The 26,024-nt window shown below is 49.9% G+C and overlaps 1 protein-coding gene across 5 annotated transcripts; it reads left to right on the plus strand.

The window, feature by feature from the left end:
• Window positions 1–274: 274 nt before the first annotated feature.
• HIPK1 (homeodomain interacting protein kinase 1) lies at window positions 275–25,714 on the plus strand. 5 transcript variants are annotated; one of them, XM_074925786.1, is made up of 16 exons: window positions 275–441; window positions 1,160–2,237; window positions 7,605–7,728; window positions 9,902–10,021; window positions 10,773–10,859; window positions 11,683–11,867; window positions 12,131–12,293; window positions 12,666–12,888; window positions 13,731–13,852; window positions 15,336–15,470; window positions 18,011–18,153; window positions 18,264–18,446; window positions 18,944–19,159; window positions 19,439–19,677; window positions 20,050–20,186; window positions 21,122–25,714. In XM_074925786.1, the coding sequence occupies exons 2-16, from the start codon at window positions 1,162–1,164 to the stop codon at window positions 21,605–21,607; spliced, it is 3,639 nt and encodes a 1,212-aa protein (XP_074781887.1). In that variant the 5' UTR covers window positions 275–441; window positions 1,160–1,161; the 3' UTR covers window positions 21,608–25,714. The 5 variants fall into 5 exon arrangements, with proteins under 5 accessions (XP_074781887.1, XP_074781891.1, XP_074781888.1 ...); XM_074925790.1 differs by having other exon boundaries at window positions 21,386–25,714; XM_074925787.1 differs by having other exon boundaries at window positions 18,014–18,153.
• Window positions 25,715–26,024: the final 310 nt, after the last annotated feature.

Consider the following 26,024-nt stretch of genomic DNA (forward strand, 5'->3'; position numbering starts at 1 on the left):
CGCCCCCGCCCCGCCCACTTCCGCCGCGGCGTCACGTCACGTGTCACTTTACGTCACGACGGCGGCTGCGCGCGCGGGGGGCTGTCACGTGGTCGGGCTCGGCGCTCGGCCCGCCTGGCCGGCTCGGGGCTCGGCTGGCTCAGTCTGGCGCGGGCGGCCGAGGGGCCCGGAGCGGCGCGGCGGGAGCGCGGCGGGGGGCGGCGGGCCCGGGCGGCGGCGGAGCGGGACGCGGCGGGGCGGGGGGAGCCCGGCCGGGCCGTGAGGGCGCGGCGGAGCCTGGCGGCGGCGGCGGAGCGGCCTGGGGGCTCCCCCCGGCGTGCGCGGGCCGAGCGGGCCGGGCCGGCGGCCGCGGCGGGGCTATGATGCGCCCGCTGCGGGGCCCCGCACCCCCGTGTGTCCCCCAGGCAGGTCCGGCCCGCGGCTGAGAACCCCCCACCGGCGGTGAGTGCGGGCGGGCCCCGGCGGCGGGGCGTGGGGTGGGCCGGCGCGGCCCGGCGGGCTCGGGAAGCCTCGGCGCCCGCGCGGCGGAGGCCCGCCCCGCCCGCTCCCCCCCCCCCCCCGGCTCCGAGCGGGGCGGCGCTGCGGGCTTCCGCCGGGCGGGGAGCGCCGGGCGGGCCGGGGAGGGCCCGGGGCGCAGCGGCTGCCCGCCCGCGGCGGGGCCTGGCCCTGGGGCCGGCGGCGCGTTCCTGCCCGTCGTCCGCGGGTCGCGGCGTCTCCGCGCGTCCGGCGCTGCCCCGGGCGCGCTCCGCCGGAGCCGCCTCCGGTCAGACGTTTGGCTCGTCCGGTTCAGGCTTCCTTGACTCTTTGTACAGTTAAGGGGGGAACGGGCCCGGGGCGGGGGGGAGAGCGTCTCCCCACTGCCGTGCCCTCCGCTCCTCGGCACCGTTGCTGCGCCGGCATCTCTGTATCCTTCAGCAGCCGGATACTGGGCTGGCCGCTGCGTCTGCTGGACGAACTGCGGGAGTCCCGAGCTGCGGGAGCTCCTCCGGAGAGCCTCGCTCCGCGGGGGGGAGCGGGTGGAGGTTGCCTTCCTGGGCCGCAGGCTCCATGTGGTGCTTAGAAAAATACCGGCAGTTCTGTTTCTGGTGCAGGTGGAGGGTCTCGTTCGCTTGCGACCTGCTGCCGCCGAGCAGTCCTGACGCGTTCTCTGCCTTTTCAGGTATGGCCTCACAGCTGCAGGTGTTCTCCCCTCCGTCAGTATCCTCGAGTGCCTTCTGCAGTGCCAAGAAACTGAAAGTGGAGCCCTCTGTCTGGGATGTTTCAGGACAGAGCAGTAGCGACAAGTATTATACCCACAGTAAAAACCTCCCAGCAGCTCAAGGGCAAGCAAGCTCCTCTCATCAGGTAGCCAATTTCAGCATCCCCGCTTACGACCAGAACCTCCTTCTCCCTGCTCCTTCAGTCGAGCACATCGTGGTCACAGCGGCCGACAGCACAGGCAGCAGCGCAACAGCCTCCTTCCAGAACAGCCAGGCCCTGACGCATAGGAGCAACGTTTCTCTACTGGAACCATACCAAAAATGTGGATTAAAAAGGAAAAGTGAAGAAGTCGACAGCAACGGTAGTGTGCAGATAATCGAGGAACATCCACCTCTCATGCTGCAAAACAGACCTGCGGTGGGTGCTGCGGCCACGACCACCACGGTAACCACTAAAAGCAGCAGTTCCAGTGGAGAAGGGGATTACCAGCTGGTCCAGCATGAGATCCTGTGCTCTATGACCAACACCTACGAGGTCTTGGAATTCCTGGGCCGAGGGACGTTTGGGCAGGTGGCGAAATGCTGGAAACGTAGCACAAAGGAGATTGTAGCCATCAAAATCCTGAAGAACCATCCTTCCTACGCCAGGCAGGGCCAGATAGAGGTGAGCATCCTCTCTCGCTTGAGCAGTGAGAATGCTGACGAGTATAACTTTGTTCGCTCCTACGAGTGCTTTCAACACAAGAATCATACATGCCTTGTATTTGAGATGCTGGAACAGAACTTGTATGATTTCTTAAAGCAAAATAAGTTCAGCCCGTTGCCCCTGAAATACATTCGGCCAATTCTGCAGCAAGTGGCTACTGCCTTGATGAAGTTAAAGAGCCTGGGTCTGATACACGCCGATCTGAAACCAGAAAACATCATGTTGGTGGATCCCGCGCGCCAGCCCTACAGGGTGAAGGTGATCGACTTCGGCTCGGCCAGCCACGTCTCCAAGGCCGTCTGCTCCACGTACCTGCAGTCGCGCTACTACAGGTGAGGGGCGGCCAGCCGGGGCAGAGCGGGGCTGTGCCGCCGGGGCGCGGGGGCTTTGCTGCTCAGGCACTGAACTCTCCTGCCGGGAGGTCTCCCCCCGGCGGGGGGGCAGAAGGAAATGACCAGCTGTCCCCTGGTCTGTGTGTTTTATGGAGATTTCTGCTGAGATTTGTGTGTGAATAAACAGAGCTTCTGCCGTGATGGTGACGTCACGAGTGGTCCAAGGCCTGCCTTTTACCCCAGATTAGTGCAGTCGGGTGATGTCACCCCCTCGCTAGTTTGTGGTGACTTATGAAGTAGCAAACTGGGGAAGCGGTGTGCTACCAGTGAGTAGCATTTGGGATTGCTTGCCGTGATGGGAAACCAGCTGTTAACCGTGGTCATTGAGAAGGGGGAGAAGTCAAAGGGGTGCCGGTTTCTTTTTATCCTGTTTCTTCTGCTGCCATCTTTGTCTGAACCCACTTTGCGAGCGCGTGACTTCCTGTGTCAACCCCTGATAAGTCACGCTGTCGTGAGACCTGTAGCTCTTTTAAAACGGCCATGAGCTAGATCACAGCTTCCCGTAGCAAAATGGCTTCTACCCTGCTCCTATCTAAGAATTAAAAATAAGCTACGGGCAAAAATGTCAGATCTTGGAAGCTAAAGCAAGCTGTGCTTTTTCTTTCAATTATTCCTCCAGCTTGGTGCTGTTACTAGTGTGTATTTCAGTGAAGTACCAGTAGACTTCAATAAATGGATGCAGAAAGAACTTCTGGCATCAAAGGGAGATGAAAAAGTCTGTGCTGTGTTGTCAGGGTTTCTTTCAGTGGAATGTGAGCTCACTTGACGCAAAACTTAACTAGTATCTAGTCCTTCCAGCTGGGACGAGCCAGAGGACTCAAGACACTCCACCCCACCCTGTGCCTCTGCCCTGTTTGATGTCTTTCCCGTCCTCCAAGCTTCAGTTTAAAACCCTGGCTTGTTGTAAGCTTGTTCTGTGTGTTCCTCATACTCCCTGTGTTCTTGCCCTCTTTGTTTTGGGGGTTTTTTTTTGACTCCCTCTGACACGGAGTACCAGCTCTCTGTGCCACCTCGTTCATGTGATACAGACTTTTCTTAATCCACTCCTCATGATCTTCACTCAGCTTGTTGGTGCCAATCTTCCCAATTCCGAGCTATCGATGGTTATTTCCGCAGCGCAGTTGTCCGCTCTGTGCCGGGGCTGGCCGGAGCCACGGGCTGGCCGGAGCGCGTTGCCAGCTCCGTCGCTGCGCGGGACGAGGTGACCGCTGGCGGCCAATCTGCTCGCTCTGACCTGCGGCAGCAAGCCCGGCAGTCTGGGGAGGTTTATAGTGCTTCCCAGTTCCTGATAATCACAAAAACCAGATTAGGCCAAGGCAAAAGCAGCGAGGGGTGATAAGTATCTTAAAGGGGCTGCGGGGAGGGACGCTACTCCAGGCCACTTCCACCTCCCTGACGTGGGTGACTGCCGCCGCCAGAAGGCCGAGGAGCCCCACGTTAGATGGTGTTTAAGACCGTCTGCTTGGCTGGAGTTAAGAGTGCTGTTATGTGGAAGCCTCACATTTAGGGATATGTAATTAGCTTGACAGTGGTGATTACTAAAATCCATAATGGAAGAACTTACAGAGATGGTGTAGAAACCAGCTTGTTGTGGGAGAACTGGATTGCTTTAACCATATTCACATTAAATTAGCCTGAGTTCTGAGTTGGAAATTTTTTCAGTGCTGTGTTTAATAAAACAGTATAGACCATCCTTCATCTGATTCTCTTGCCAGCTATTAAAAATAAGCTTCTGTTTTCATTTTTTTTTTGTTTCTAAGACCTGTTACTGGCACTTAGGTAACCCCTGTCTCCTGTAGACCTCTAGACCAGCCGAACTGGGGTACCGCGAGGAGGATTTTCTGATACACGTACCCTGGGGGGAAGTCCCTTCCTTTGTGCCCAGTGCTGCCGGAGGTCGCCTTGTCCAGCAGCCCCGCTCGCTCCGGGTGCTGACGGTACTTCTGGACAACTTGCACCGGGCTCGGTGCTGAGCCACGATCCCGGGGGGACGTGTGCTGGGGGGCAGGCGTGCCAGGCCGGGGGCGGGGTCCCTCTGCACAGGCGTGTAGGAAGGGAGGCTTTACCGCCGTGACACAGTTGACTTAGTGTGAGTAGAAGTGCCCGTGAAGAATCCTTTGGCTCTGAAGCCGGGCACGGGCTGGGAGCAGACTCACTGGCGGTCATGCTTGTGTGCAGAGACTGGTTTCATGGCAGCCCTGGGGTCTGTGGCAGTAATTCCTGACCTGAAACCCAGAGTACGCGCTTGCTGCACCTGTGCAGGAGGGTATGGATGCTTTTGTCCTCCCCGGGGAGGGTAAACAACAGAAGGAAGCAGGCAGCCTGCACAAGTGTGAAATCCCTGGGCAGGCTGATCTCCCTGCTGTTCAGAGAGGGGGTTTCTCGTGCCCTGTGCTGTAAGTGCCACCATCACGAGCGCCGCAGGCACGTCCCTGCCTGCTGGCGCTTCCCGTGGGGCAGCGTAGAGGCGCCCGGTGAATCAGAGATCCTGAGCTGAGGGACCGCGGGAAGGGGGCACTGGGTGTTGGGGGAGCTTTGCAGAGGGGAGCAGTGTCTGTTTCTTACCTCTGCTTTGGGCTACATGACCTACTTCTGTCCCAGTCCTGTTGGCCTGGGAAGCAGCAGCGCACGCTGCCAAATCCAGCGCTGCTAATCCGGGGCTGAGTGCGCTCACGCTAGTCCCTGCATCGCCAGCTCCGCTTGTACAAGCTTCCTGTTACCATCATTCCTCACGAGGGGGAGGGCTGAAGACGTGTGTGTAAACATGGGGTGTTTTGAAATGCTAAAAGAAAGTCTCGGATTTTTCCGCTACCGCTGTGAATCCTCTTCTGCGACTGCCTGAGCATATCTGCCAACTTTGGAAGTCAGAGTTTGGCAAGCGTGTGTGCAAAGAATGAATGTTGTTGATTTCTATTTCAAAGAGTTTAAGATGGTAAAATCACTCAAATCTCTGTCAGACCAGCTATGTAAGTGGCCTCTGCCTGTTGTCCTGCTCCAGCTCGCCTCTCATAAGGCTGCTAATTATAGTGGTGTGGACGGAGATGGGAGAGATTCTGATTTACCAGCTCTGTCCTGCAGTCGGAATGAAATCAGGTGGCCTGTCAGAAGTTCATTTGTTTAGTTTCAGGGAACAAAGTGTGTGGAGTTCAACTTGCTGCCGTTTCAGCACTGAGGTTTCAGAATACCTAAATCTGTTTCAGCGTTCAGTTAAAGACTAACGAGCTATCACATCCAGCCTTTCTGTGCCCCTAATCTCTCTTCCCATTGGAGCTGGTGGGATTTCTCGATGCACTAGTGAGGGATTAGCACGCTCTGCTTATTCCACAGGCCACTTACGTTTCAGTTTGTCAGTCCAAACCAAGGAAAGTTGTGCGCGCAGCATTCCTTACGTGACAGGTCTGGGTCGTATCTGAATTGGAAATTCTTGCACAAGTAGGGTAATCAAGAGGTTCAGTAGTTTGTTGATGATGACTAGTGGAGTAATGGCACACGGGGTTCTGAAAATCCCGTCTGAGTGGCTGCATCGTACTCACTCTGCTTGTGCAGACCAAAGTGCTGCAGAAACGGATTCCTCTTGTTTGCGCCTGTTTGCCTGCAGAAAGTTGGATCTATTCTAGCATAGTTCTTTAAAATAGAAATGTTTAGCAGGACATTCAGCAGTCAGATGTCAGATATAGAAGATATTTGTGTAATCATTTTATATTTTCACATATGAGAAGCCATTCCAAAGTTGACTGCTGCCTGGGACAGACAAACCAGGAGGTGGAAACAGATCAGTGTCGAGTAGAGCCATTGCTGCAGTGTCTCAGATTAAATAATCTGTTGTTCTGATTACTAAAGGTCTGTGTAGCTCCGTTTTAGTGGAACTTGGACACGATAGAACCTCCTTGCTTTAAAGCTGAACAATAGAGTCTGGGTGTGACCTCACAGCAGCAAAGAGCTTTTGGAAGATCTTGTGCTTTCTCGGGGGCGATGGGCCTGGGCAGCTGGATGAGTGCGTTTGTTTTGGAGACGGGCTGATGGTAATTGTGTGGTCACCTAAAACAGAAGCTGTGCCTGTGTCACTGTGACACAAAGGGTGATTAGTTGGAGAGTCACTTCTTGCCGTGTACAAACAGTTGGGAGGAACGTTTGGGCTGAGCAGTTGAGGAGGGTGAGTGTCAGATCTACTGACACCTGTGCGTTATGCAAGCCCTGGTTCTTAGAATTCCGTAGAAAGGTCAGAACTGATTTCAGAGCCTTTTTTAACAAGAGTGTTACAGCCACGCAGTAGCACAAGAAATGTCATGCAAGCCCTGGGGCATGCTACCCGAGCCACAACCAGAAAATAGCCTGGAGTTTAGGACTTTTCTGTCTTCCTTTGCGCTTGTGTTAGTTATGCATGAAGCAGATCGAGGTTTTTGTGTTTCCTGTACTTTCCAGAGTAAATTCCCGCATCAGTTCACATGGTTTTTGCAGCGCTTGGGTTTTATGCTGTATGCAAATGTCTGACCAGAATGTAGCCTGACAGCATGGCCTCGGTTTGCTTCAGAACTGTGTGTAGGTGAAGAGTTGTACTAAAACACCCATTTGTGATATGAGTCAGTTCCAGACAGAAATCTCCCTGAAATTCCAACCTGTTGCAGAAGCAAACCCTGCTCAGAGTTTGAGTTTTTTTCATCACTTCTCGTAAAGGCTAGGCCAGACAGGTAAATTTTGCATTAGGTGTGGTTCAGCGCACAGAAACCTGTAACACAACCTTGCAGAGCAGTCACAATCTCCCTCTGTGTTCTCTTCGTCCATTTTAAACTCGAAACTCTCAAACAAACTGTGAATGAAACCCTGCTGATAGGAACCGAGCAGCTCTCTGGAGAGCTCCTTTCTCAGGCTCGGCAGGGGCTGTTCCTTTCCACCTGCAGCTGATCAAAAGTCTGAGCACCGTTTGCCAGAACTTTTCCTCCCTGTTCTGTCAGGGTCGGCTGTGCGCGGTTTCGGGGACACCTCACACCACACGAACTGTCAGGTGCAACTAAACTGGTTACTGAAGGACTAACTTGGCACCACAGTGGCACAGAGGCCACCTCGGAGTTGGGGGGCACCAGGGCAGTAAAACGAATCCGGCCGTGAGCAGTAAAAGGGTTGGGGTATGTTGGGCCACTTGAGGAAACATCTTCTGCTTTAAAGTGAATCAGAGTTTCACACAGATTTACTTGTGCTTGGAGGAGAGAAGGGGGAGTGAGGGGTGTTATGCAGAGCAATTTATAGGAAAGGACCGTGTGCTTTCAGAGTCAAAGATTTTATTTCTTCTTTTTTTTTTTTTTCCAACAGAGCTCCTGAAATCATCCTGGGTTTACCGTTCTGTGAAGCTATTGACATGTGGTCGCTGGGCTGTGTGATCGCCGAGCTGTTCCTGGGCTGGCCTCTGTACCCAGGGGCCTCCGAGTATGATCAGGTGAGAGCGTGGGGACGTTCCAGCGAGACCACGGTGACCTGTGTCCTCCGTCACAAACTCCTCTTGGCTGTCGTCTTAAGTTCGTTTTCTCTCTGTGACGTTCCCATTGCCTGTCTGACTGTTGTTGTACAGGAGAGCACAGAGTTCTCTGTGTTTTAACTTGAGCTGAATGTAGTTATCCAATATACAGAGTCAGCCTGTAGTTAACCCCCAAAGCTGTTGAAATACCTCCCTGTCAAAACAGAAGCGAGGTGTGCGCCCTGACTTGAAACGCCCTCTGTGATTTCACCACGAGGGCAGCTCTGCCATGCGGAGACAGCACAAGCCTATCATTCCTGTCCTGCTCTTCCTACAGCAGCCCTCGCTTCTCATGCACAGTGTGAGCCCCAAGCTGTCTCTGAAATACAAGGGTCTGACAAGGCATCTGGAACTAATGGTTCTTACCGTGGATGCGCAGCGTTGTCACCTGGGCTAGCCAGTTCCTATAAAAGGACAAAAAGTCTGTGTGAGAGGTTTTTTGAGGGTAACTTTTCCACTGTGGTTTTTATGGTGGTATCTTGTTACAGTGCTTGGGACAGTTTTCCTTATGTGATAAAATACATGAAAACTTACTAAGTTTGAAAACACTTGTCTTACACCTTCCCAGCACTGTAAATTTCCAGAGGAAGCACAGTGGTGCCTTAATGAGCAGAATGAGTTAGAAAATAACTGAGGTACGACGTGGTGGTTTCCTTGCACACTGAGTTTTGTGTGATTCTGAGAAGCTTATCTAGTCATGTAGGTGGGTGGGGAGGAGGTGCTTTTTCCATTGCTTAATAGACAGGATTTTGCAGTCCTCTGTGAGGCAGCGCGAGGTGTGACTTCATGTGGTTGATTCTGATACCTGAATTGCCCTTGAAAGCTGGGGACGACTCGCTTTCATGTTTTCTGAGATCCTGCAGCAGGAAATGAAAGCTCAGGCAGAACTTGTGAGAGAACTCTCCAGGAATGAGTTCATGCGTTGGGATGGGATTTACAGTTATTTTTTAAACACCCTTTGGCTGTAAAGCAAGAGTTATGTCTCATAAAAATAGCAGAACTCTTAGCTGAACTGTTGGTGTAGATGCAAAAAATCCTCACCTGCAGAGGCTTCAGATCCACGCTGGTGTGAATGGGAAGCGAGTCCATAAACGCTGAGGGATCAGGAGCTGTGGCAGAGGTCAGTGCCCTGCAGCGTTCCGCTGCCGCCGGCCGCGGTGGAACAGCAGGTGTGCTGCAGATAAGGAATGAACGTGCTAAGGGGCTGTAACTGATAATCCCATCGAAGCCTGGTACCTTAACACTCTGTCTCTGGTCCTCACTGTGTAAACTGAACTTCCCCGGGGCTTTTTCTTAAACTTCTAAATAGATTATTTTGAGGGGAGAGTCACAACAAAGGCGATGTCCCATCTCTCACCGTACATCTTGAGAGCAAATAGCATTAACAATTGGGCAATATTTAAAAAGCTTGTTATTGTGTTTTTCCGTAACTCGCTATTTTTTTTTCCTTTCGAGCAACCTTTCTCTCTGTTTGCTCTTTTCCAGTGTCTTGGCAGTAACACCACAAATGTTCAGACGCGTTTTCCAATTTATTCGTTACGTGTAAAGTAACGTGTATGAAATGGTTTTGAGGATGTAAGAATCTGACTGGAGTAGAGTCTTGCTCTCGTGGTTGGTGGGAGCTTTGCCGTGCGTGACGTTATTCTCAAACCGTGTGCCTGCAGCCTCTGTAGCCAGTCACAGTGATGTTGCTTGGATACTTATGCCTTTAATTCTATACACGTACATGATAACTTCTGTGCTGTTTTCTCTCCGAATGTTCTTACGTTGCTGATATTAAAGACTGTTGGTGTTACTTTATCCATGTCTCAAAAGTTTACAGTCTGCTCACATACACTTGGGCGAAAAATATTTCCATGAAATAAGAAAGATGTATTTAAAACCCAAACTTTTTGCAGATGATTGAAAAAGTGAAGTATCTTTACAAATACTTGAGATAGTTCCTTTAATTTTGCAGTTTCAGTTACATGGACATTCTTTATTTACAGAATAATATCTACTCCTGTTTGCTGTGAACAAACCTGGCGGATAATTTCTCCATTATCTGTGAGTCCTTTGTATTGGGAGTCCTCATTCTTTTAATTTTCTTTCCTAGATCCGTTATATTTCGCAAACTCAAGGCCTTCCAGCGGAGTATCTTCTCAGTGCAGGAACGAAAACAAGCAGGTTTTTTAACAGAGATCCAAATCTGGGATACCCACTGTGGAGGCTAAAGGTTTGTCTTTTTAATTCCCAATTCTGTTTTGTTCATTGAGGGCTTGATATAAATTCACACGTAGTTTTGGTGTCCTCTGGAAACATTCGGAGTGGAGGCTGGATTTGAAGTGCCGTTCAGCTGTAGCTGGTTTGTGTATTTTGTTTCAGAAACTGTTCAGACCTCCTGGTACTCGTCTGACAATAGCAGCTGTGCACGATAGCACCAGCAAAGAGTGGGTGTTAAAGCAATCGGGATAATGGTTACTTATTATGGCCTGCTCAGTCTTGGTGAAGTGTGTCATCTTGTTGTCATCTCCTGACAATACAAAGAGTAAAATAGGGAGTATTTCATGATAGTCTTTGTTAATTTAACATAAATCTATTTATGTCTTGGCAGAGGACAGGAAGGAATCAGATGTGTGCTTGATTTGCCTTTAAAGTTGAGCAGCAAAAGGAAGGGAATTTTGCCTCTTCTTTGTAAAAGAGGGATTTAAAACATTTATAGCCTCTTCTCCTCCTAAATCAGAAATTGTCAGTTCTTCTGGCTAATGCACTACCTCATGAAGTCATCCTGTGTAAATTCAGCTGTGCAGTGAATGATCTTCCCAGCTGAGGAAATGAGAGCCCATGGCTGGTTTGGCTTGGCCCTGCAGGCTTGTGATTTGTCTTAAAGTGGGCGAAAGATCACCCGGCTTGGTGCTCTCCTTGCTGCTTCTCCTTTATCAGCGTGAGGTATCTCTGTTTGTATTAACAAATGGTTTCTTTTGTAGACCCCAGAAGAACACGAGTTGGAGACAGGAATAAAATCCAAAGAAGCTCGGAAATACATATTCAACTGTTTGGATGACATGGCGCAGGTGTGTGGGGGTCCTGCAAGGGGCAGGGGACTCTCGTACCCGTTACACACGTTATTGGGGTCTCTAGAAATGAGGCTCCCGTGCTGGAGCAGTCTGCTTCCGCACCTGTTGAGAACACTGGTGCAGGTTTGCGTCGGTGCCAACTTGCATCAGAAATCACTGTGTGAAAAACTACCAAACTGTTAATTATGAAGCTGTTAGAAAGTCCTTGATCCGGTAGATGCAGCAAGTGCTCAGCCCGTTACCCCAGAAGGGGTCGAGCGGTAGGAAAGCTGAACCCCTCCAGGTGCCTTTATGGGATTAGGCCTTTTATTGGACTTTGGAAAAGTTGACAGGAGCTACAGATCGTTCTATTTTTTCCTTTTGTTTTCAGAGGCAAAATGAAGGAATGTCTGAGTGGTTTTAGTATCATGAGGCCTTGAATCTTAAATATGTCGGTCTCAATTTTCTGTTGCTTTTGTAGCCGTTACCATCACTTTACATCTGTGCAGGGAATGCAGAATCTTGCCATACTGATTTGCTGGCCCCTCAGAGCCCCCCACAGAAAATGGGGGCGTATTGCCAGGCAGTGGAGAACGAGGCTGGATTGACACCTATTGAACAGACCAGCTTCATGTTGAGATGAGAATTCCATGTGCCAGCTGGACTTTCTTTTATAGAACGAGCAAGGGAAAGGTGGTGTGTAAGCGCTGTGGTACCTAAGATTAAGCTGGTTAAGAGTCAGAAATGCGTAATAAATATTTCTTCATGACGTGAAATTACTGAATCGTTAGGTAGCAATTAATTTGATCTTTGTGTGAACTACTCTCATTTTATTTTCAAGGTGAATATGTCTACAGACTTAGAAGGGACTGACATGTTGGCAGAGAAGGCTGACCGAAGGGAATATATCGATTTGTTGAAGAAAATGTTGACAATTGATGCAGATAAGAGAATTACTCCACTGAAGACTTTGAACCATCCCTTTGTTACAATGACACATCTACTGGATTTCCCACACAGTAATCAGTAGGCTTCCTTAGACTTCTTGTTTTGTTTCAAGAAACACAGAACAGCACTTTCCTGCTTTCTGTCAGTGGTGTTTTCTGCAGTTTCTGGCTGATCTGGAAACAGCAATGGCATGTATAAGGGATGGAATGTGCTTGGACATTCTTTGTTGGTAAAAAAAAGAAAAAAGCAACCTAAACCTAAAGGCATGTGCATAAGGCTGGGAATCTGTCATGTCTCTGTTTTGACATATCTGATCTTTTCCTTCTGTCGTTCTGTTTCAGTGTGAAATCTTGCTTTCAGAATATGGAGATCTGCAAGCGAAGAGTTAATATGTATGATACAGTGAATCAGATTAAGAGCCCGTTCACGACTCACGTTGCTCCTAATACAAGCACAAACCTGACAATGAGCTTTAACAACCAGCTCAATACCGTGCACAATCAGGTACAGCATCTTTTAGCTTTTTATACTCGTCAAAGAAATGGAGTGGTCTAATTTTGTGCCTTCAGGCCAAGCCCTGTTCCACAAAATACTATATTTAAATTGCTCTCCGGAGTTTGTAGTCTTGTCTTGAAATGTCATTTTCCAAAACTCAGGCCAAGGCAGTCTCTTTGCTTCACCTGATCGTATCTGCCTGTCAGCTCAGCAACTTAAGTTGGTGCAGTTCATGATTTTCCTCCTATGTTGTCTCACGCCTGTTACCTGAAACCTTTTCCTGGTGCTTGCTCCACAGTATCATACTGATGGTTCCTGTTGTTCGTTTTATAACAAGTATGAGTGATAAATCTGACTTCCAATTTTTTTTTTTTTTCCTAGGCCAGTGTCTTGGCTTCCAATTCCACTGCTGCTGCTACTCTTTCCCTGGCAAACTCGGACGTCTCGCTGCTGAACTACCAGTCTGCTCTGTATCCATCCTCTGCAGCCCCGGTCGCAGGGGTGGCACAGCAGAGTGTTTCCTTGCAGCCCGGAACCACCCAGATCTGCACACAGACTGACCCCTTCCAGCAAACCTTCATTGTCTGTCCCCCCGCTTTCCAAAGTAAGCGGAAAACCCCTCTGTGTGATACTGGGCTTTCGGTGTGGTAGGAAGGAGAAGTTGGTACTTTGCACTAAATTGAGAAGGTACAGGAGACCCCTCTGTGCCCGTCACACGGTGCCCCTGCGTCAGATCCAAGTGCAGAATCGGGTCAGACGTGTGGACAGGTCGGTTCCCTTCCAGGTCGTGCTGGAACAGGTGACAGTGTGGTGCCTGCCTGGGCTACACTCTCCACCTAGTTGCTCAACCTGTTTTTCCCCCCAAACTGAACACAGCAGCATTCCACAGAAAGAGGTGAACAGAGGAGCCAGGCCTACCTGAAAATGAGAAAGCGTGGTGCCATGTTCTGTGTGTCAGGAGCGGGTGCCTGGTCGCTGAGTCTCAGCTCACAGTCACTGGTGCAGCTGGTACTTTGCTGGTGACAGGCTGTCACCGATCCCAAACAACCCAGGTTAGCACAGGCTGATCCCGAGAGTTCTCCGCTTGTGCTTGTATGTGGAGGGTTGTGTATGGAACGGGAACTGATAGCGTGAGGTTTGAACTTTGAACTTAGTCTCAGGCAACATAGAATTAGATCTCTGTGTTACCCGTGCTCTGGAAACGAGGCTGGGCTCGGGCAGAGCCGAGTTGTCGAGGGCCGGGTGCCCCCCGCGTTGCGTGGGGCTGCAGGAGTAGTTCCTTCAGCTGGTGTTTCCTTAGTGCTTTTGTCACGGGAACAGCTTTTCTTTCTCTTCATCTGACCCTGTCTTCTGCCCTTACCTGGTAGGAATTTGGTTTTGGAAAGAAGGTAAAAACCCAAAGAACGATAAAGCAGCTTAGCGGTGATGTGTTCTTGTCCTCTGCAGCCGGACTTCAGGCGACTACAAAGCACTCTGGGTTCCCGGTGAGGATGGAGAACGCTGTCCCCATTGTACCGCAGGCCCCCGCAGCACAGCCACTGCAGATCCAGTCTGGAGTTCTCACACAGGTAAAAAAAAAAAAAATCATCCAGAAAAACCCCGTAGAGTTAACTGCAACCCCTGCCACCGTTCAGGAGAACCCAACTGCCCCTCTGGTGCTGGGCTGGATGCAGGGGGTTCTCAGAATATCCTGAAAGGTTAAATGCAGATCACTTCTCAGACAGTGTTTTCCTGGTTTGTTTTTCTGGAATATTTGAAGTCTCAACTATTCTATGTCATGTGCCTCCCTGGTTTTAGGAGTTGGATTTAATAATGGGAATAAATACGTAGTTTTCAGCTGCTGAAAACAGGATGTGTTTTTTCATGAGTGCATACTGCCTTCTAGGTATGTTTTTGCCTACACTTAAAAAATGTGGCAAAAAGTTTTAGAAGAAATCATTTCTGTGAGGAGCGAGATCCCAGTAAACAGAAGTGGCAACACAGATTACTCGTGTTAAAATTTCATCCTTAAATCAATGAAATTATTTCTGAATCCTTCTCAGATAGTTCCATCGTTAGTGTGAATTGATGTGTAGCAATGACATACCTGTGTCTGTGGTTTGCAGTTTAAACAACATGCGATAGCAAAATTCACAGATAATCCTAAAAAATTATGTTTTAAAGATTAGTGATGTGTCTAAGTGAAAACCATTCTTATTTTCAAAAAGTAATGCTTTAATACATAGCGAGTGCCCAGTGATTCGCAGATTTTATTCACTGAAAAATTGTAATAGCCTTTATAACTAAATGCACTTTTTATTTATTTGCATAGTTTTAGTTTCTGCTGACATTAACACATGCTTTATTAGTTTCACTCTCCAGGCAGTATATTGTACTCACTGACCTACTTGTAGAGGAGTAGCTTTTAGATTGTTCAGTCCAAATAATTTTGGTGGCATTCTGTAATCTCTGGTTTGTTCAGCTTAATTATGCAGGTAATGGTATCCAAAAGGCAGAATACACTCGAAGGAGACCCACCTGAACCCACACCCTGCTTTCCCTGGGCGTGCAAATTGCACACTGAGAGTCTAGTTTTAATTGGACATGGACTAATCCGTGACTTGGTAGTTTCGTCACAGATAACTTGCTCCTCCCACACCCAAAAGACGTGCCGTGCCGTTACACAATCCCCTGGCTGACCTTTTCCCAGAGTGCTTGGATTCGGGGGTAGGAGGGGGAGCGCCGTGTCCTGGCCGGCGCCTGTCTCTGGTGTGATGCTGGGACCCGTAAAGGACCAGCAGCCGGACACTCTCGTCGTGGCTTTGTAACGGTGTCTTCGGAGAGTTCCTGTTCCCAGTCCCCCGTTCCTTGTGTCCCCCTCGGGGACAGGTAGTTGCTCAGAGGAGCGTGCCCGGCGGGTCTGGGTGTTGGTTTCTCTGCGCCCATGACAGTTCTGGAGTCTGCTCCAGCACCAGAGTGCCCGCGAGGTGACACCTTCCCCGGCCCCATTGCTGAACCCACTTGTCCTGCCTCGGAACGTGTGTTTCACTCACTGCCTGATCTACATTTCAGGGAAGCTGTACACCACTAATGGTAGCAACTCTTCATCCTCAAGTAGCCACCATCACGCCGCAGTATGCGGTGCCCTTTACTCTGAACTGCGCAGCCGGCCGGCCGGCGCTAGTCGAACAGACGGCTGCAGTACTGGTAATTGCCTCCCTTGATTGTGTTCACTAACTGAGTTTTTGTTTTAACTTAGACTTGCAGAGGGCATGGAAGCATGTGCCATCTTGTGGCTGTGTTCTTGCTACATCTTAATGTCTTGTTGTTTTCCTCCCCAACATTGCTGAAGCACTGTCTGACTCTGACGTTTAGTGTGGCTCTGTAAAGAATCCAGATCCATTGACTATTACTTTTTACTAGCCTAGTATTATAAAGCTCCTCTAGGCTATACTATAGAAGAGTTATAATTGTTCTTGTTCTTCGCTTACTATCCTATCTTTGCCTTTTGATTGTCGAATACAAAGGAATCAGTCTTTAGCTTGACTCTGCTACAGGTACCTGGATGGCCAGAATTTGAACCACTTGGCAAGTTAGCTCCATATTTTGTTCTCAACACGTGTGAAGCTGCTTTGCATGTAGAAATGTTTCAGGTCATTCAGCACAGGCTAAAATCTCTACTGATAGCAAATCCTTTAACGTATTGCTTTAGCAGTCGATTTCTCTTGACCTCTGTTGAACATTGACAATACTTTTCTGGCCTTTTGTTATTTATAGCCAATCGCAGGTAGCTTGCTTCACCCAGATAAAGATACCCTTCTTCACAGATACTTTCAGTTCCTATGTATTTCTTGGTTGAAATTAAAGGTGAGCTCTAGTACCCAAAATGGCAGCAGCTAGCTTTTAGGCTATTTGGAACAATTTTTTAAAAGGCTGGGGGAAGGAAATAAGCACACCTTTAAGAAGCGTATGTTTTCAAAATTGTCCTCTTCTGTATTCATTTGGCACCTGCACCAGAACAACTTTGCAAGTGCCACAAAGAAGTCATTGTAAAACTCCAGAATCAGATCAGTGAAGCTTATGAAAACATTGCGGTGCACTGAAGTGCTGGTACTCTCACATGTCGTTCAAAGCACGTTCCATTATGTGAACCATGTTGTTTCTTGTGGCTTTAAAGTGGTAGTTTGAGTGTTGTTTTCTTCCAAGAGGGAGAGCTCTGCTGAAGTGGAGTTTGCTCGAGTCATACCTGTACTGAAATTAAAACCCACTCATTTGAGTTCTTCTGAACCAAGTTAACTACTCCCTGTTCGGAGGACGGGCAGGCAGGAGAGCGGGGTCCTCCTGGGTCACAGCTCTGAGCTACGCAGACCCAGGGACGCGTCTCCTCTCCTCCTGAACCGTGGTTGCTGGGAGGCTGCACTCTGGGCTCTGAACACGGCGAGGGGTGACTGTAGCAGAGCTTGGGACACAAGCGAGTTGTCAGTGATGTTTTCAAAAGTGTATTTGGGCTTTTGATTCAACAGGCAAATTCTATTCTCCTGTGAGTGTGCAGTGGACTTGAGGTTCAACTCCCCTGTACAGCAGTGGAGATCAGAGCCAGCTGTCTCCAGACTCTGAGCCTGGATTCTGAGTTTCTCTGGAGGACTTAACTATTTCTGTTTGGATTCTGGGAGCCTTGGGCGTGAATTTGCTCACCTTTAGTGCTTCCGACACTTCTCCCTTGCTGCTTCCCCTGAGTTTGCATTAGCCATTTGCTAAGCTTTGCATATTTTTGTCCTTCCTCTGTCAAAACAGTTCGTCGCTTGGAAGGCCCGATTTCTGCCTCTCATTGGGAATTTATATCTTGCTGTATTAAACTCTCTGCTTTGTCTTGTGCAGGTGTTGGCTTTTGGAAAGACGCATGGTGTGACTTTTAACATATTTCTCTTTTTTTTTTTAATATTATTATTATTCCGCTTATGTTGGCAGAGGTTTTAGCAGCTCTCTGCTTTGAAGGCTTCTTGTTTGGAACCGGTATTTGTAAGAAGTGGATCTGTTACTTGCAGAAATATTTTATTTAAAACAGTAGATATTTATGGTTTTGCAGTTTGAACTGCAAGAAAGAGAGCCATAAATATTCAAAATCTTAGAAATATTGTACTGCCAAATTTATTTTGTTTCTTGTTTGGGGTTTTTTTTCCAGAAAAAAAAAATGCATTTTTGTCAATTTGGGCAGGAACATTAATAATATTAAGGAATTGAAAATTATCTTCACGTATCTCCCTTGTAGCTAAACGCTTCTCCCAGTGTGGCTTTTCTTCAATTCTGTAGTTGAAATGGGGTGAATTTCCACAAAAATCACACTGTCTCAGCTCTCTCAATGTGAGCCCTATAAGGCAGAAAAACAGAAAAGGACCAAATTGACTTCCCATTTGGGAACCCTTCAGCAGAGCAGTGTGCGTGAACTCCCGTGCAGGAGCAGTCTGGGCGGTACAGTACCCGCTGCCTTCTGCGGGACGTTGTTAACTCTCTTCTCCCCAGGTGACATCTGTGATACGAAAGGTTAGCAAAGTGTCAGGGGAAGCTTGTTGCCCTGGTTTTCTTGTTCTCCTGCTGTACTGAGACCTTTAGAGAAGGTGCCATGGTGTGCTGTATCTCTGCAAGCTAACAATCTGCGCGAGTGCGGTTATGGCTTGGGACAGAATCTCTCTCTCCGCCCGCAGGAGCCGAGGTCTAGTGAACCCGTGTGTCTCTTTGGTGTTTTGCAGCAGGCCTGGCCGGGGGGCACGCAGCAGATACTGCTTCCTTCCACCTGGCAGCAGCTCCCCGGGGTTGCTCTGCACAACTCCGTTCAGCCGGCGGCCGTGATCCCGGAGGCGCTCGGCGGCAGCCAGCAGCTGGCGGACTGGAGGTGGGGGCCGCAGGCGATTCCTCCCTCCCCTCAGAACCTCGCAGGGGCTCGGCGCTGCCTGGGCAGCGTAGTCACGGGCTCTGCGCCTCTCGCTTGCTTTCCCGCCGCAGGAATGCCCATTCCCACGGGAATCAGTACGGCACCCTCATGCAGCAGCCGTCCCTGCTGACCAACCACGTGGCGCTGGCGGCCGCGCAGCCGCTGAACGTCGGCGTGGCTCACGTCGTCCGGCAGCAGCAGGGCTCCAACCTCCCGGCGAAGAAGAACAAGCAGCCGGCGCCCGGCGCAGCCAAGTAAGGGTCCCTGTCCCGGGGCTGGCAGGGCCTGGGTGCCTCTGTGGGGGTCGCTTTTGCGGCCTGAAAAACCGTCGTCTGATCACAGAGACGTTGTCTGTGTAACTCTAACGTGCCGCAGTTGCTTTTGGAGGGGTCTTGGAAGGAGCCTCTGGTCGCCGGTGCGAGCGGTGCGGGTCTGGTGAGGGCGCAGGAGGCGCTTTAGGTGGTGGCCAGAGGGGTCTCACGCCTGGGGTGTGTTGGTGCCGTGGCTGCACTGGGGCCGCGGGGCTCGGGCAGGGCCCAGGTGCCTCCGTCCTGCCCCGAGCGGGGCTGAGCACCTCGGTCCCTTGTGGGACGCGTCCCCCGGCGCTCTCTGCTGTGGGGGTCTGCGCTGAGGTTCTCTTTGAGTACTTCAGGGTGCTTGTTGTCATGCGTGTGTGGCCGCTCCTAATGCTGGTGCTGGTTTGGCCCAGCCTGCGGCCATGTAGCTGAACACTGCTCTGGTTTTGCTCCAGGCCCAGCTCCACTCTAGAGACTGTGCCCTCCCAAGTCTACTCGCTGATCGGGAGCAGTCCTCTGCGCTCCACCTCCTCCTCCTCCAACGTGCTCGTCCCCGTGCAGGAGCAGCACCAGCCCATCGTGATCCCGGACACTCCCAGCCCGCCCGTCAGCGTCATCACCATTCGCAGCGACACTGATGAGGAGGAGGACAGCAAATACAAACCTGCCAGGTGGGGAGTTGGTTTGGGCAGCCAGCCTTGATCTGTCCTGAGCTCAGCCCAGGCAGCAGGGAGAGGGGAGAAGGCTGCGTGCCGAGCGCTGGCTGGGCTGAGAGAGAAGCACTGTGTGAGACACAGGCTTCTGCATCGTGTCTGCTGTGCTCCGGCTAATCGGAATTTCCCTGAGAAGGCGGGGGGGGGGGGGGGTATGAGATGCCAGAGGGAGATCTCCTGCATCTCATGGGAACAGCTAGGATGTTTCCCGTTTTTTTTTTTCTTTTTCACATGCAGTTTGGGTATGAAGCAGAGATCCAATGTCATCAGCTACGTTACCGTCAACGACTCCCCGGATTCCGACTCCTCCCTGAACAGCCCCTACGCCACAGACCCTCTTTCCTCTCTCAGGAGCACGGGCGGGGCCCTGGAGCTGCCGACCAGAGGCGCGGCCGACAGCTCCAGCTCCCGGACCATCATCGTGCCGCCGCTGAAAGCGCAGCTCAGTGACTGCATCGTGGCCACCCAGGCCTCGGGTAGGTGTGCCCTCTGGGTCACTGCGCTCCGTGGGTTTTGCCAGGGCTCAGGTGCTGTCCTGTCCCTGACAGCTTTGTCCTCGCAGTTTTGGACGATCTTCATTGGGTCCTCAGCAGCTGTAGGTTTCACAGCTGCTGTCCTGAGAGTGCAAGCCTTGGTCTGTTTTCAGTTTCAGTGATAGATTCTCCTTTCATATACGTTTGCCTGCATTTAGAAAGATCTGTAAAAATTCCTGATGATTTCCTGTACAATCAGATTTTAAATCAGAACTGAAGAAAAGGCTGTTAGGGAAATAGTCCCTGTCTAAGCTAGTTTTCACAGGGCATGGCTTGCAAGAGGGAAGAATGGACTAAGCTTTTGAAATATTTCAGGCATCCTGAGCAGCACCAGTAAGACCAAGCCAGTGGCCTCTGTGAGCGGGCAGTCGTCCGGATGCTGCATAACACCCACGGGGTACCGCCCGCACCGCGTGGTAACGAACGGCGTGCAGCCCCTCAATCTCAGCCAGGTGGGTGCCCCGGCGCGGGCTGACCCTGAACACGAGCCCTCAGACTTGCTTTGGAAGCCCCACGCCGTGTGGCAGCGGGGGTCGCTCAGCTGCGAGAGGATCCATAGTTGCTGCCTCATGAATTCTTTGAAGCTGATTCTGTCCCGTGGCTGTGCAGGGCAGGGTAAACCTCGTAGGGGTATAATGAAGTTTCTCAGGGCAAAGAATCTGTTCCTGTACCAGAGGGCAGGAGAGGGACGCGTGGTTGTGTCCGTATCCTCTCCGTGCCCCTTGTCACACCCCTCACAGTGGGTCGTTCTCGCCACTCGGGTGGGAGAGCGACAGCGGGGTCCAGCTGTCGACTTGGAGGAACGCTGGGGGCACTCAGCAGAACGAGGAGATTCTCCTGTTCTTTACCTTCCTCCTTCACATCTCACAAAGGCCCAACCGGGAGATTAAGGCTGGACCTTGTCCCTCAAACTAACCGTCAGCCCCTGACTTCCCTTGAAGCTTTCGGAGATTGCTTTCACTGGGATTTGTGTCGCTGCTCTTGATCTCCGAGTCAGGCTGCCGCGGCCTGTCGGGAGGGAGGAGGTGTTGCACCTCCGGTTCGTTTCTGGCACGGGGACAAGACGGGCTTCGTTGTGCCAAAGTGGGGCAGCCCTGCTGCCGCGCCCTGGGGGCAGGAGAGGAGGTGAGCGAGGAGCTCGGGGCCGGCTCAGTCGTAGGCCCGCTCCGGTGCCCGGGTGCGGCGGTTTGGTCCCACTGGGCAGGGCGAGCGGGACCCTTGTCTGGTGGCGCCGCAGTGAGCCCGGCCCAGAGCTCAGGAGGGTGTCACCGGCCTGGGCAGGGAGGCCCCGCAGGAGTGTTGGTGGAGGCGTTGGCCCCCCCTCCCTCCCGCCCCGGCGCTCTCCGCGCAGGAGGCCGCTAACCCGATTTACCTCTTCTCCCTGCAGAACCAGCAACCAACAGTGCTGGCCTCCCAGGAGAGGAGTGGAAACGCTGTCCCCCGTAGGCAGCAGGCGTACGTGGCGCCCCTCCCGTCAACTATTTCTCAGGCTCCCTACACGTTCCAGCACAGCAGCCCGGTGCATCCCCACCTGGCAGCAGCGACGGCCAACGCGCACCTCTCCAGCCAGCCGCACGTGTACACTTACGCCCCGACCACTGCTGCCACGCTGGGCTCCACCACCTCCATCGCCCACCTCTTCTCCCCTCAGGGCTCCTCGCGCCACGCCGCCTACGCCGCCCACCCCGGCACCCTCGTGCACCAGGTCCCCGTCAGCGTCGGCCCCAGCCTCCTGACGTCCGCAAACGTGCCGCCCGCCCAGTACCAACACCAGTTTGCTCCCCAGTCCTATATTGGTGCTTCCAGAGGATCTGCTATTTACACTGGATACCCGCTGAGCCCCACAAAGATCAACCAGTACTCCTACTTGTAGTTCCCGGCAACGCACTGTCCTGCAATAGGCCTGAGAGATCGGAGAAGGATTTCAGGTGAACCTTGACCTGGTAATGATTGCCTGGTTTTTGTTTCTCCCTGATCTGGTTGTATGTTGTTCAAAAACGTCTCCGGTGAGTTCAGTCACTGAGCAGCATGCTTTGTTACCAGTACGAGGGTCACTAATTAAGTTTTTAAAATTTTACTTACTTTTTATAGATGCTTTTAAAAAGTTCATGGTCACATTTATTTAAAATTGTTCTGTTGTGCTAATCAAAAGAGGAAAGAAAATCAGTGTCTTGGAAGACAGATCCTGATGACTTTTTTAACTCGTATAACTTAAACAAAAAGACTAGCAGATTATATTTTAGCAGCTTGCACAAATCCATGTTGCCACTAAAAATGTAATGCACATTTATCTCGTTATGTTGCTGGGGCAGTTTTAAAATCAAGTTCAATATTTTAACATTTGTTCTCTGATTCACTTTGTCTCTAGCATATTGCTGGTTCTGCGAAAGCCATTACATCTCTGTATGTGTTACTGTCAGAAGTTTTTTGTTTACTTCTCTGCTCTGTTTAAGGACTGGTAGAGGCAGCTGCCTCCTACTGGCCACGTGATCTATTCAGGAGTCTGTGTAAACCCTGGAATCTGTCTTGTTTTCTTGAAGATTCTGTCTCTCCATAACACAGCTGAATTTTTTTTGCATTCATTGCAGAATTCTGCTAAGTTTTTCAGACTGTGTTCCAGATCTCACTGTGTAACAGCTCAGCAGCTTTGTCAGGATGCTGTAGTCTTCAGCTGAGAACGAATAGCGCAGCCTTGCTCTCAAATTTGGTTTCTGCAGCTTATTAGATGCTGGCCCTAAACGGAGCTGGATTCCTTCACAGAAGCACAGGGCTTTTCTTTTCTGTTTTTCTTAATATTTTTCCTCACGTGATTCATTTAGGAGGGAGTTGAATTTGAAATACAACGAAACATCACTGTATTGATGTGTACAGCTTTTTATACTCCTGTGAGCGTATCCTCCTGGATATGTCAACAGCTACTTTAAAGCGCTCTTACTAAGACTTGTATACAGTACATGCATGTAGGAATCACAAAAAAAAAAAAAGAGAAAGAAAAAGAAAAAAGGAAAAAAAAAATCCAGATTTTAAAGTTTATTACTGAATTTAAAACTATTTTAGAAGTTTTGTATTGGTGGTGTTTTAATATTTTACATAAAATGAAATATGTACATATTGATTAGAAAAATATAACAAGCAAAACTTCCTGCTAACCCCAAATGTTCTGTCTTTGTAATCAAAATGTGTAGTGATTATACTTGAACTCTGTACTTAGTGTTTGTCTAATTCTTAAACGTTCCTGGGGATGGAGTTGATGTATCCTTTGTATTTAAACCAAAATGAATTGATTCATGTTGGAATGTATGTGATATAATGCAATGGTTAGAGCTCATCACTGTAGCACTGAGAGAGGAGTAGAGCTTCGTGAGAGGAAAGGATACCTTCTGATTTGTTTTGCACAGGTATGTGTGATGAAGAGTTGTTTGGTGTGTCCCCTTATTGTAGTGCCTTAAATGATGATGTAGTGTGACTAGAGTTTACAGTGAGCTTGCCTTATGAGGGACCAGCAAGCCCCCGTCGAATTGAAGCAATTCACTAAGCTTATCACAGCAAGAACAGCAGTATGTTGCATAGGTGCATTGTTCTCAGTTTTAATGCTATCATAAAAAGCTACATTTTTGTTCGGAGTGAAGCGATGTTTCCTTAAAGCTTTTCCTTGAAATGGCACATGTACTGTTAGATGTCTGTCAGTGCATTTCGAATAAGGTAGTGCTGGGAATGCATTGGAATGTTTAGTCTAATATTGCAGAAGTGATTAAATATGTGCAATCACTTTTTATTAGATTAGTATGACCTTACCTTCCCCCACGTTAATAGCAGACGTTTTCTTGTAAAATATTGCTAGCTTGGTGATAGATTATTTATACCAAAGAGAGCCTGCTGTAAAGCACATAATACCATTAAAAAGTTTTATAATGCTACTGCTAATGTGGAGTTGTTGGGAAGGTTTGTCAGCTGTAGCCCTAGGCAGTGTTTCAGAGGAAATACGCATTTTGGATAATCAGTGCAGTTTTTAAACTACACTTTGTTTTCCTGGGTCCCTTGTACTAGGAATTATTTCTCATCCTCAGCACGTAGATTAAGTATTTTGTCCAAGTGGGTGATAAACTGGCTCGAGCGGTCGTCTTACTGCAGCAATAAGAGGTTTTGGTAACCTTGAATCCCAGTTTGTGTTCCGTCCCAGTGGAGAAGAGGCCAGTTCTCTGGCCGGTATGTGACAAAAAGTGCAAAAGTAATTTCTGAAATTCCACATTATTGATAGAAGGAGGTCTGAACTGGCCTGAAACTGGTGAACTGTTAAAGGTTTGGCATCTCTTTCGATAGAGGGATCAAGGACTTTGGAACTGGACGGTAGCATTAGCGACGTTGTTGTTCAGTGTATTCTTAGTCAGAGCACTCCTGTCAGTGTGCGGACAACCAGCGCGTCTTGCTGTGCCACATCATTGGTGTCAACGATGCTGTTTGTTGCTGTAGGCACTTTCCTTTCTTTTTTCCATATCCCATTGCTTGTGTTCAGTACTTCCCGTGAGGTACCTCCTGGGTACAGAGTTGTGCCTTTCCCTCGAAAGGCAAAACGAGCTCCAATTCCTCTCTTTCAGGAAAACGTTATTCCCCGTTTCACCAATAGTAAAGTGTTTTCCATGAAGTCCTAACAGGAGAAAAAAGACCTCTGTGAAAATCTGCTACTGATCTTGAGGACTTGCCTGCTTCCCCCCCCCCAAAAGCAGATTAAAGCGACCACTTATCTTGAGAGCCCCTATTGCCTGACGAACCCGAGGGGATGTGCCCCGAGCCCCGCGTCAGCCCTTCCACTGCCCCCGCGTCCACAAGTGTTGGGGGAGGAGGACGTAGGTAAGATCAAACGTGCTCCGTCTGAAACGGGCGGGCGATTACCCCGAAATTCCTCTGTGATACACGGCACGAGCCAAGCAAACCAAACGCCACCCAGCAGGGCCGGGTTTCCATCCTGGCACCGGCTCCACACGTGTGGCGGGGCCCAGCCTGGCCCAGCGTGGCCGTGGCAGTGCACTGTCTGCTCTAAGGGACACGTCCCTTCCCTCCGGGCACCCAGCCTGCCCCAGGTTAAAGCACCCACTCTCCTCATGTCGGAGCCGCTACACAGCGTTTGTAGAGAAATGTGCTATCTCTGAATCGAAATTGGAGTCCTTTCGGGTTTTTTAAAACTAGTTTGGGATTCACCTTTTGAATATTCGACTGCCGTGGTCCCATCTAGACCTGTCTGTGTGGTTCTTGAACTGTTCAATCAGTTGTTCTATCACCCGCACTCGAGCTGTGATACCCACCGCAGAGGCAACTTCGAGGCTTTCCTGCTTAGCACCTAGTGATGGGATGCAGCAATTTACCTCTGACTCAGCCATTTCTTTTAGTACACGAAACTAAATTGCTTCTAAATGACAGGATTGGCACAGCCCTGCTTTCTTTTTTATTTAAACTTCTGAATGGTGCCGCATGTCCACATGGTTGTTTGTTGCTAAACTTTATATAATGTGTGATTTCAGATTCAGCTTGAAATATATCTATCTCACTACATGTAGCAGTACATTATATGTAATGTTAGTATTTCTGCTTGAATCCTTGATATTGCAATGGAATTCCTACTTTATTAAATGTATTTGATATGCTAGTTACTGTGTAAAATTTAACTTTCTTTTATGGTTGTGCTCTTCCTTTTTACAAGCCGCTAGATACAGGTAGTTTCTGACAATTACTGATCTATGTTTGTATTGCTGATGTACTTAGGGGGTATGTAAAAATCATTTTAACAAAAGAAATAGATATTTAAAAATTTAATACTAACTATATGGGAAAAGGGTCCATTGTGAAAACATAGTTTATCTTTGGATTCAATGTTTGTCTTTGGTTTTACAAAGTAGCTTGTATTTTAAGTATTTTCTACATAATATGGTAAAAATGTAGAACAATTGCAATGCATCAATAAAAAGGGTTAATTTTCTGTACTCTATTCATTTGGTCACTTGATCTATTAAAGGGGGTGAAGGGGGTTTGGCATACCCGGGGTGAGACCCCAGCGGCTCCGCGGCCCCTCGGCTCTGCGCTGCGGGGGCTCCTGGGGGCGCCGGCATCAGGACTGGCCGGGTGGAGAAAAGCTCCCCCGTCCCCTCGGCTGGTCTCATAAATGTGTTTGACTTTGCACATCCCACTGGGCTGCCCTGGGCACGCTGGGGCGGGTGTACAGCAGGGGCTGTACAGGGGGTCCGTACGGAGGGGCAGTGGGGGGGTGGCTGCCCTGGCAGGGGCAGGTGCAGCAGGAA

Source organism: Athene noctua, chromosome 23 (assembly GCF_965140245.1).
Source record: "Athene noctua chromosome 23, bAthNoc1.hap1.1, whole genome shotgun sequence".
Taxonomy (NCBI): domain Eukaryota; kingdom Metazoa; phylum Chordata; class Aves; order Strigiformes; family Strigidae; genus Athene; species Athene noctua.

Bases quoted from the DNA above. Each gene is read 5' to 3' on its own strand.
- HIPK1 (XM_074925786.1), top strand. From the start codon at position 1,162: ATGGCCTCACAGCTGCAGGTGTTCTCCCCTCCGTCAGTATCCTCGAGT. The intron at 10,022-10,772 runs GTTTGTCTTTTT...TTTCTTTTGTAG, and splicing joins ACCCACTGTGGAGGCTAAAG to ACCCCAGAAGAACACGAGTT. The intron at 19,160-19,438 runs GTGGGGAGTTGG...TTTCACATGCAG, and splicing joins AGCAAATACAAACCTGCCAG to TTTGGGTATGAAGCAGAGAT.